The sequence below is a fragment of the Asterias rubens genome, chromosome 9 (genome assembly GCF_902459465.1).
Source record: "Asterias rubens chromosome 9, eAstRub1.3, whole genome shotgun sequence".
NCBI classification, from domain to species: domain Eukaryota; kingdom Metazoa; phylum Echinodermata; class Asteroidea; order Forcipulatida; family Asteriidae; genus Asterias; species Asterias rubens.
The window spans coordinates 2,481,559-2,493,728 of NC_047070.1; the positions used below are offsets into that span (position 1 = coordinate 2,481,559).

The 12,170-nt window shown below is 36.6% G+C and overlaps 1 protein-coding gene across 1 annotated transcript; it reads left to right on the forward strand.

Moving 5' to 3' along the window:
- The first annotated feature begins 7,608 nt into the window (after positions 1 to 7,608).
- LOC117294660 lies at positions 7,609 to 10,284 on the forward strand. Its single transcript, XM_033777165.1, has 4 exons — positions 7,609 to 7,655; positions 8,883 to 8,984; positions 9,467 to 9,634; positions 10,053 to 10,284. The coding sequence occupies exons 1-4, from the start codon at positions 7,611 to 7,613 to the stop codon at positions 10,248 to 10,250; spliced, it is 513 nt and encodes a 170-aa protein (XP_033633056.1). The 5' UTR covers positions 7,609 to 7,610; the 3' UTR covers positions 10,251 to 10,284.
- Positions 10,285 to 12,170: the final 1,886 nt, after the last annotated feature.

Genomic DNA, 12,170 nt, shown 5'->3' on the forward strand with positions numbered 1-12,170 from the left:
CGCTCACAGCTGACAGCTGGATAATCGCTTGTATTCGAATGGATTGAAACTGGCGACAACTGCTGATGTTAATGGGAGACTTTCAGGACGCTTGGTGGCAGCAGACTTACCAGGTAATGCGCGCGTGCTCAGAACTACGTAAACAATGGAATTTGACCTGGTAAGTCTGCTGTCACCTAGCGTCTCAAAGTCTCCAATGGGAGACTTTCTGGGACGATAGAGGGCAGCAGACTTACCGGGTAAATCCATTGTTCTCAGAATTGTGCGCATGTTCAGAACTACGTAAACAATGGAAATTTACCCGGTATGTCTGCTGCCGCCTAGCGTTGGAAAGTCTCCTATTGATGTCCCTAGTTTCAATCGAAATAATCGAATACAGTAAATTTCAGTGTGAAACTTTAAGAGAACCACTTTGTCTTCTTAAGTTATTATTGAGCAGGCGTCAATAATAGTATAGTCTTGTGGAAGACCTCTACTTCAATTCTCGTGTTGATTGGACAAAGTTTGTCACACACAAGAGGGCGCTATGACCAACATAATTCAATGGAGGCCGGTAGGAAAGTAGAGTCGTTGTAGCACTGGTTGTGGCACTGGTTGACTGGGAGACTCTGTGGTCCCACCCCACCCCATTTTCGACGGGTGGGGGACACAATATCAAAAGTTCCCCGTGTCTTTTGACCACCTTTATCATGAAACTTATGTTTTGCATGGTGTAAGACCAAACCCTCTGTCTCACCATGGGCATATAATGGGGGCAAAGAAGGACACAACTTTTTGAAAGGGTGGGGGACACTATATCAAATGTCCCCCCTTAAAATTGGCCCCAGATTACATCACAGAGCATCTAAAATGCAAAATTTTTACCGGGCCCTTAAGCGGGCCCGGACCCATGCCATAAAGGTTTCACACTCGCGTGCTCCCTATCTTGACAGATTTGCCCCCTAAAACTGTTGTCATAGATCCGCACCTGAAGATGCTGTTAACCCAAAAGGTTCCACTGCTGCTCACATTTTAAAGGCTTGTTTGTTCTGTTCCCTTCTGTAAACCTCTTATTGGCCTAAGATTGTACAAAGAGCATCTAGAATGCCAAATTTCCCCGGACCCTTAAGCAGGCCCGGACCCATGCCATAAAGGTTTCTCACTCGCGTGCTCACTATCATGACAGATTTGCCCCCTAAAACTTGGTTCATAGATCCGCACATGAAGATGCTGTTAACCCAGAAGGTTCTACTGCTGCTCGCATTTTAAAGGTTTCTGTTCTATTCCAATCTTTTTGCCTAAGAATGCAAAATTTCCCCGGGCCCTTATAGGCGGATCCCAGGACCCCAGGCCGGACCCCAGGCCGGACCCCAGGCCGTATAAGGCCTCGCGTTCAGCTTTATAGCAGGTTCCATCTTTTATAGATGTGCCACACCCAACAACCTGGTAATCTGGTAGTGAAACCCAGTTAGACCCACTGAGCGGGTTTCCAGTATAACTATTCAAAAAAATTCATGACAAATATTTTTATGAAATCATCGCGATCTTCTTGAATTTTATTTTTAGATCAAGTTAATTACGACACTTGCCGAAGTACTGGACATTGTCGTTGGTTTACCTCTGTACCTTCATATTCTCTGTGTTTGAATGCTTAAAGCCATGGGACACTTTCAGTTAACAGTATTGTCCATGTCCCACACTTCGTGTATCGCAACTTATATATAAAATAACAATCCTGTGAAAATTTAGGCTCAATCGGTCATCGGAGTCGAGAGAAAATAGTGGGAAAACCCACTTTTGTTTCCGCGCGTTTCGCCGTGTCATGACATGTGTTTAAAATAAATCCGTAATTCTCGCCTAACGAGAATTTGTATTGTTTTAATGTTTTCTCAAAAAGTAAAGCATTTCATGGAACAATATTTCAAGAGAAGTCTTTCACCATTACCTTCTGTAAACCCTGTAAATTATTTTTTAATCTGTGAAATTTTTTTTCTGTACCGAAAGTGTACAATGGCTTTAAAGGGAAAGTATACCCTTGATTTTGGGAACCGTTCGATTGTTTTATAAATTGAGATATATAAAACAACTAAACCCGTGAAAACTTCATTTCAAATGGGGGTCGCGTTTTTGCTACGCTGAAAATCCGGATTCCAACTTTTGAGGATAAAAACTGATATCTTTTTCCAGTATAACCACATTTCTTCAAAGTAAAGTAATTCTCAAAATGCTTACTTCTATCGAAAGTTTCATATGCCCCTACTTATTATAATAGTAAATTAATAACCTTTCCTTCATTAATTTGAGGAACTTGGTTATCACGGTCTGTGAATTTCCGGTCAGATTCTTCTGTGTTGCTTCACCTGTCATCTAGTGTTTAGAAGTGTTTTCAAGTCTTGTTGCTTGATCATTGTTGTAACCCACAAAGCACCTATTTAATTATACCTAAAACATTTCAACACATCTCAGTTTCCCTTTCGAGTATACCACTGATTTCCAAGTTTAAATACCAGATGTGTTTTTTTCAACAGTTTATATCCCAAACTATACGTTTTTTTAGTTTTCAGTTGCGTTTTCAATTGTTGTTATTGAGCCTACCTTACCTTCAAACTCCCTCAAATCGAAACTTGGGTGTATGTGTTTTTGTTGCTTGACTTCAAACATAACAAGCAACTGATTCTTTAGCATAATAAAATTAACAACATGTTACTAAGTTTAGATGAAGTGGTTACGTAACAATCACAATATCTTGATGTTTTACCTCATGTATTGCATCTTCCGAGACAGGAAGTCTCAAATCTGCAAGGAAGTGCATCCTTGTATCGAACAAACCATGAACCGAAACTCACTAGTGTGATAGCAACCAAAATGCTTCAATTTGTTTCCTTTTGTTAATATATTTAGATGGCACTTCAGGTGTGCCATAATTATGAAGATATGATTTCGTGTTGCCAAAATTGAGTAGTTTGGTCGAAACACGATTGATTTAGCTAATGTTTTCAATCAAACCATACTTTTCAAGTGGTTCAAAGTTGAAGTCTTGACATATTCCTTTCTTATACATTGGTGTGCGAGCTATTCGTATTTTTAGTGGCGTATGTCCGGTGTTTCTATAAACCTCTGAGGAAGCACGATCGTGTATGTCTCAGTTCCTTGCTCTATGGCCTCAGCGAATTACTAATCATTTCATATTTTTTCAATTAATTTATTTTACCCCATCCTTTTCAACTATAAATCACATTCATTTGCATTTTACATCATTAGAAAATGCCGCTACAAATTGTTTTTATGAGACTATACAATTATAGTAACTTTAACTTGACATTACGATGTTTTAAAGGGAAGTACTTTTGGTTATAATAATGTTGGTAGAAGCGTACAGCAGCTTTCAAAAGTATAAAGCAATTTGAGAACATATTATTATTATTATTATTATTATTATTATTATTATTATTATTATTATTATTATTATTATTATTATTATTATTATTTTTTGAGAACACTTCGAAGACATGTGGTTATGTAAAAAAGGTATCAGCTTTTCTGTCCCAAATCTTGAATCTGCGAAGCATTGCTGGATTGTGGCTATTCCTAATAATATTGTGGATTATTCTTCCTGTTGACATATTCGCTCCAGATCTTAAAATTGCGACCACTTTTTGAAACTAAACGCTCTCATAAAAGTTTGATTTGTATACATCTACATTTAGGATTGAAATAATCCTATAACGGTTACTAAAAACAAACTTTAATTGCCTTTAAAGACACTGGACACTATTGGTAATTATCAAAGACCAGTCTTCTCACTTGGCGGTATCTCAACATATGCATAAAATAACAAACCTGTGAAAATTTGAGCTCAATTGGTCGTCGAAGTTGCGAGATAATAGTGAAAGAAAGTTGTGTGCTTTTAGATGGTTGATTTCGAGGCCTCAAATTCTAAATCTGAGGTCTCGAAATCAAATCCGTGGGAATTTAATCCCTGGGATTATTAAAAAAAAAAAAAAAAAAAAAAAAAAAATTACTACCTTCTCGAAAACTACGTCACTTCAGAGAGAGCCGTATCTCACAATGTTTTATACCATCAACCTCTCCCCATTACTCGTTACAAAGTAAGGTTATATGCTTATAATTATTTTGAGTAATTACCAATAGTGTCCACTGCCTTTAATTTAATGCGACGTGTATGGGTAGACATATACATATATTCTTCAGGTCTATCATCGGTGCAAATTTAACATCATTGCCTTATAGGCATCCCAAATAATGTACATTTGTTTTGCAATGGTAAAATATGTAATGATGATATGCAATTTGTGTACTTTCGTGACAATTTTGAAATAAACGTAGGTCTACATAATAGTGAAACTATTACAAGAATTCCCGAATAAAACATCTTTAACCACAATCAGAGCACATATTTTACCTTTTTAAAATGGACTATTTTGTTATGCACACCTAGATTTCTCGGTGTGTAATTTTGTCATGTATTAATTGAATCTATCTGGAATGAAGTCTGTGTCCAAATTAGCGGCTCTGGCTACTGGCTATGGCTAAATTGCATCACTTTATCAACAACTATAGCCGTAAATCGTAGCCGGATACGGCCATAATACTGAACACAACATTCGCATTATTGCAACACTTTGATTTCCGGTGTGGCGGTTTCAACTTTCCGCTGTGTTCAGTTTTCCGAATGACCAAATACGGTAGCATTACGTCATGCGATGCCTGCGCACAGCAAGCGAAAGTAGTCCGTTTTTAGTGCCGTATTGAGTCATCCATTACCCTCCGGTAGCTGTCATGGCGGCGTCCACGAGTCGAGTACAACTAGCGGCAAACGCGTGGATCGTATGAGTTGTTTTTTATGCAAGCAGAGTGTGACCTGCCTAATGTTGTACCCATGAATACATGTAAAGATGGGTCAAGAGATTATGTGACTACACAGAAAAGAATCGTAATATAAACAATTTGGGGGTCACTGCTGAGAGAACTACAGTACTCGCCAGGGTACTCGCGGCGGTATCTGACAGGTCACCCGGAAAATTGAACACGCCGGAAAGCTAAAACCGTTTGAGCAACGTATCGAAATTTCCGGCTACGTCACCCGGAAAACTGAACACGGCGGAAGTCTGAAACCGCCACACCGGCGTATGAAAAAGGAAACAAGATAAAACCTTCCGAAGTCCATTTGTCGTACCCCCCCCCCCCCGAAGACCCCCCCCCCCCCATAACCTACCTGTCAATGAAAACCCTGCTCATAATAACATCAGTGTATTGGAACCAATGTGAACCAACATTGCACAATAGTAGTGCATGCCCCTTTGATCTTAATCCGCGATTGCTGAATTAAATCACAATGCAATCTGTGCTCCATCACACAGGTATTGAGGTACTAAAGGTAAACACTATTGTCAAGGTGTGTTTTTATAGGTCAAAATCAGACTCAAATCCTTCTGAATATGCATTTTAATGTTTAAAAACATTCATGTGTATTCAGTGAACAACTATATGACAATAATGGGTGCCTGTATGATGTTGTTGTTGTTGTGGCTGCTGTTGTTTTGTTGCGGTGGTTGGTGTTTTGGGAAACAATCTTGCTAAAAACAAATTCAATCATTAAAATAGTCTGAAAATTGCTACCGAAACAATATTTTGAAGCAATAATTTTCGAAAACCATTTTCTCCCCAGTTTAAAAAAACCCCCAGATTTTACGAAATATGATTTTTCTTTCCACAAGGCCGACCATTTTTTATATATTTTATAATAAACTCAAGTTATTCGTTCACAACAATGCACAAGTTCTATAAATACGGAAACATTTCACAAAAGACTATTCATTTTAGGAACAAGTGATCCAAAAATCTATATCCCCTTTTCTTTTAAGCTTGGTTTTGATTTGCGCATGGAGTGTCAGCTCAATGTTTTGAGGAACAAGGGATTTAAATAATCTTTCCGCTTATTTAAACTATTACCACTCAATCCACCCAAAAGTATATTTTGATCAGCTTTCGGTGCACGGTGTGCGTATTTCCCTTCGATATAATGATGCCATAATAGTTTGAAGTACAAAATGGGCAAATTGTTTTCCAAACAAAATGTATAAATCAAAAGGCAACTAAAAACATTTTTAGGAATTAATTGCATCAGTTTCTAATAACATGTTTCCTCCGACAATATTGCATGAAGAAAAACAGCATTGTTTTAACATCGCAAAAACAAGTTGTTGCTATTACATTAACAGAGTGAGCTTGTATTGTTAAAATAACTTTCTCTCAGTCCGCCTATAAAACCGAAAAATACACAAGGTCATGCATAATTCATAATGCGTAGTACCGGATTGGGTGGTAAATATGAATTATTCATTGATCTGTGACTGCAGGTATGAATTGCATTCATGCGTATTGCATAGCACTGTGTATTTACCTGTAGACGGAGTTTCCCTGGGACTAGTATGAGTCATGACGTAGTCCTAAACCACACCGGCGAGTTACCTGTAATACCAGGCTGAGCTTTAGGTCTCCCAGCAAATTATGTAATCACACATGTGTCTTTTTGGGCGTACACTACGAAATGGTAATTATTTCAAATACATTATATCTTTGATTTAAGTTCTATTTTAGGTTAGAATTATGTGATGGGTTTTAAAATAAGTTGTTGAACTAATTATTTAGGATTATTATAAATACCGGTAAGTGGTTTGAGTAGAGAACATTCGCCTTAAGAACTTCATCCGCAAAGCCTTCAGTACTTTGCTCTGTTAAGATTTTCTAAGAGAGAGACGATTTGATTTTATGAAGATGGCTGGATACCTTAAGTTCGCGATTGTACTGAGTGCAGGTATGTAGGCCTATAGTTATGATTAATATACCAAGCTTTGAGAGCCCGATGTTAAAAACATATTTTCTTTACCTTCCAAAGTAAGGTTTGCCAATCCTCGCAATTATATATTTGTATTTAAATATTGTTATTTGTTGTAGTATAACCGTCGTATAAAAACCGCATACTCCTAAGTTGGCATATTCAGAAGAGATGTAGATAAATCTTTATTAAATCACAAAACTTCAATTTTAGATGTAGACCATTTGTTTTAGCAATTCATCGGCAAATGCAATCAAGCATTTACAAATACTAACCTGTCCTCATTAAAGGCACTGGGCACTTTTGGTTAATCACTCAAAATAATTGCTATCATAAAAACTTACTTGGTAACGAGCAGTGGAGAGCTGTTGAAATTATAAAACATTGTGAGAAACGGCTCCCTGTAAAGTAACGTAGTTTTTGAGAAAGTGGCATAATTTCTCACTCATAATTTCTCAGGCCTGAAGCCTTTTTTAGGCATCTGAAAGCACACATTATGTGCAACAATTCACGGTTTCTTTCATTATTCTCTTGCAATTTCGATGACCAATTGAGTCAACATTTTCACAAAGTTTTTATTTATACATTTCGCGATACACCAAGTGGGAATACTGGTCTTTGACATTAGGTATCAAGTGCCTTTAAAAGAAAGTATCCACTTTCAATTTATTTTTGTTGTTTTATTTCAACAGTAGTTGGAGTCAGTTTCTGTGCACCAACCCCGTCACCACTGCACCGAACCCTGCAGTTATACAGGTCTATCAACATGGAGATGAGGGAACTTCGAGCTATCCACAAGCTAACTTACGACAGCTACGTAAGTTTCTAAATCTCAAACTATTCCTTTTCTTGACGAAACAAATGAAAACACATGCGACAATCGTGGGGACCGACACTTTGAAATCGTGTACTTTTTCAATCAGTTTACATTTCTGTAATGGAGCAGTCTCCCGACACATCTTCGCTCAGAAACATCACTTCAGATGTTCAAGAAAGGCCTCAAATATCACCTTTTCACTCAATGGTACCACTACTTGTGCCGTGTCCATTTGCTTCCTTTTCCTTAATTTCCTTATTGTTCTAGTGTCATGTATTTCGTCAAACCGCTGTGATCTAAATGAATAGCGGTATAAACATTCCTTTGTTGTATTGTATCTTGTATTGTATTTCTGCAGAAATAGTTTGGTATTTTAAATCCGCGTCTTATATTTTAACAAGTTCACCCATATCATTTTGTTTGTTTAGTGGGATTTTAAGTTCAGAATCAGTTTTGTGATCCGTTCATTTTCCAATAGATATAGAGCTCCTATACAAAAGTTATGAAAATCACAAGTCCTTCAATTTAAAACGATGTAGAACGCCACTGTGTTTGGTACTCTACACGTGCATTTTGTTTTGCCAGAATTTGAAAACCTTATGACGTCACATTTTAAGAATACGGTACATACTTTTTTATACAGAAACATTTCATCCCATTTCTGAATTCTGATGATATTCAATCCTAATGGTATTGAATCTAAGCAATCTTTAAATTCAAAATTCCACCAATATATTCCAGTGAGATACCCAAATGTCTTCATTTTCCCGTTTAAACGTTCAAAGAGCCGTGAGCCCAGATTGCGTAATCAACAGTTTGTTCTCATTTCAACTCCGCCTTTTAGCTGAAATACAACCACAGTGTTCTTTGTCCACTGTTTGTGCCTGTGAAATGGTCTCTTTCATTCACATCTTTTTGTGACGATATTGACATTGATCAAAACGAAACAAGGTCAACGTACCGTGTCTTTTGTTAAAGAACGTTCAGCTCACAAACCAACCTGGCTGGTGTAGTTTTAAAGTTGTATGGTTAGATTTGTAACTTTTCTCGAAACGAATTTGACATACAAACTTTCGCCTGTACCACGGAAAACGCAATAAATATACGAGCAACTTGTTTGATAAACGTTTTACTGTCCGTATTCCGCCCAAAACAAATTGTTGTGTTTAATTAATTACAAATTTTCTTATAATCTATATTCTTTGTTTTGTTTTGTTTTTTCAACAGAAACTGAGTCGATTTGATCCGGACATGATGGTCTCAAACTACGATGTAGACGGAATGCCCAGCCTCAGTAACATCTCTAACGCCGACAGATTTTTTATGACTGTAAGTGTTTTGGTTATATGGCAACTCATTTTCGCCTTTTCAAACTGTAGAATTTAGGCTCGATTTTTATTATAGGATATTATTTTTTAATAATGTTTACACCTTAATTGTGATTCTATAGGTGACTTAGAGGATGAGATATTGGTAAATAATGGTTTTTAAATGGCGGCCATCATGGAAATCCAAGATGGCCGCCATAATACGTCTTGGGTAATTGGTTCCCATCTAAAATGCAAAGCTTAGGTAATAATGACCATGTGGAAAAATATGTGAATTTTTGTCCGGTATGCAACAACTATTTTGTATCTGCCTGACTTTTATTTTATAAATATAAATCGCCAATAGCCATTTTTTTTTACCAGTTATTGAACAAACTCAATCTGGTCGGCACTGAAGAGTGTGAAGAAAGATCGTAAAAATCAATCGCATAAATTCGATCTCGCCATTTACTAAACGATTCCCCCCCCCTTTTTTCTAAACAGGAGAAGAATTTACTGACCTTGCACAGTGCCAATCTGAGAGCATTTCAACAACTTATATTTTTCGTCAAAATTGACGAAAACATGTCCGCCGCAGTCCCCGACTTTGGTCCTCAATTTGCCGTTATTGAGGCGCGACTCTCCCGGGTAGGAGCTGGCATCTTGGCAGTGGTAAGTGATTACAAAATACCAACATATTATTCAGTTTGGGAAAGGAAACGAATGTTTAAAGTGTTATATCTGTGTGAATGTTTTGATTTCTATTAGAAGAAACACACATTTTGTAAACTGTTTCCATTCGTGTTTGACTCTTCCGTTGGTGTTGGCTATTACAGATATCATCGCACATTTTGGAAATCCAGTGGTTGCAGAATAAAAATTTAATGTAGAGACATGTCCATAAACAAATCAAGAGAAAGTCGTGGGAATTGTCGTGACACGCAAATATACCAAGCAAGCAAACAAGAAGACTAAAAGTTTATCATCAGATTGAATGCGCAGAAAGGTGGAAATTAAACAGTGTTTTGCAAAGAGTATGTATTTCTTATTTTGTTTGTGTATTAATTTATGACTTTTGTTTTATTCAAAGATGGGCCATCTGGACTTTATGCAAGATGGCGTCCCAGAAAACGCTCCAGCCAGCATGGGACCACAGAGTAACTCTGCACTGCGCAACATCAGGGATCTGTTTGTGCTCCAAGAGATGTACTCGTATCTAGCCATCGCTGAATACGATCTGAACAGGAGGATGGCCGTGCACCAGACTCAAGCTGCTGCTGACCAATAGGAGACAACTTCCAATCTGACGACATGAACTTCCAACCAATGGGCATTGAGTGGGCGGGACTTATTCAAATAAGGCCGTAAGCTCTACTACTATAAAGATTATTTTTTAACTTATTAACAGTACTCTTTCATATATTTATATTTATTGATATACGAAATAATTTATAATATTTTATTTATTTTGATATGGTTTTATACTCAGATATTTTGTATTTAAAGACAATATTCAAGTTATAAAAATGTATTTATTTTGTTGAATTCTATGAAATTCTTCTAAAGTAAACAAAAACAATTGACGTTAAGAGTGTTAGTCAAGTTTTATTGACGTATCTGAAGATAATGTGTTTTTATCCGAAGGTGGATATAAATATCGTTGATATAAAATGTGTTTTAAGTCACAAGTTTTACTGTGAGTTAATGTTTTCTTTTTCAAAAAGAACACACAATAGCGCGAATCGTGCCCAAAAATATTTTTAAATTTAATAATATATAATAATCAATGTATATGTTGTTTATCTTTAAATAATGTAGTTTCAGTGATAACTTTTGTTTCAAATGATCTAGACTTGGATAAGCAACGTTATGCCGAGTAGTATAGTGTTATGGGAGACTTTGGAACGCTAGATGATGGCAGAAGAATAACCAGTTATAAATATAGTTCTGAGCATGCGCACATTACCAAAATATGGTTTTTGCCTTGTCTGCTGCCACTTATAGTGTCCAAAAAGTCCCAAATTGTAACTGTATTTATTGCATTGGTGTTTGCATTTCAAAGAGTAGGTCTTAAAAGGGTAACAATTGTATTCATTTTTTGTGCAACAGCCGTTGGTCCATCTTCAGTCCTCTTTTATAGAGCAGCTTATAAGCACATAGCCCAACCATAAAACAATGTGCTTACCTGGGGACAAGGTTACCATCCAAAGTACCACGCATTAGGTATGGTTTGCAACTGGTTTCCTGCTGATGTTCTACTATTAAATAACTTGCTTAACGAATCCTGAAGGAATCATACAGCTGTTGCATGTGGGGTGTCCCAAATCAACAATTGGATTTAATTTTAATTTTATATAACTGCTGTTTCTGAGTTAATTTGTGCAGTTTTCCTTCTTTATCATCATTATGGCTCTCACTGCAGTCAATCTGCTGAGATCCCTTTTCTCGAAACATTTGGACAAAATTTCCACACCAAAATCTGTAAATTGATAAAGATTTGAAACTATACATATAAAGAACACATCGAATTGTCTTAACGTTTGGGACACACCGTTTTTGGGGCATTATGTCAGTTTATACTTACGAGTAACACTTCTTTTATATATAAAAATTAAAAACATAACCTTGTATTTTGATTTAATCTCGTATTTTATTTATCTTTGATTTTTAATAGTACATGTAATATACTGTAGGACCTAAGGGCCTAATACTTATTGATACAACTGGAGTATTCATTTAAGATTTTCTAAGTAAAAATATATATACAACAATTTCGTTTTTAAATACGTAGTCCTATAGTTCCTATAATATGAGTTCAATTTTAGTTATAGTTAGTTAAAGATATTGTTTTCTTAATTTAAGAGTTTGAAAAATAAACAATAGTTTATCACATTGAAAAACCGTCAGTATTGTCCTTTTTTAATGTTTGACAACAACTTCTAGAAATATCAAAAGTAATATTCTTATTCACTGGGTATCCAGTTAATGTGTTGGTTTTTCGGGTTTGGGCGGGGGCAACCTTTTATATGCCCACGGCGTCGTTGACCTGTTACATCACACTCAAGAGCATCTGAGATCCGAGCAAGGACTATTAAGCAGAAAGCATATTGCTCTAACAAGTGCCAGTTTTCGGTCAGCAGAAACTGGCAGGTGGTCACCATTCACATCTTGTACAAGCGACTTGGCACTTAAGCTGGTAATCTCCTGA

Coding starts and splice junctions, on each gene's coding strand:
- LOC117294660 (XM_033777165.1), top strand. CDS start 7,611: ATGAGGGAACTTCGAGCTATCCACAAGCTAACTTACGACAGCTAC. Junction 7,656..8,882: donor AGCTAACTTACGACAGCTAC/GTAAGTTTCTAA, acceptor TTTTTTCAACAG/AAACTGAGTCGATTTGATCC. Junction 8,985..9,466: donor CCGACAGATTTTTTATGACT/GTAAGTGTTTTG, acceptor TTTTCTAAACAG/GAGAAGAATTTACTGACCTT.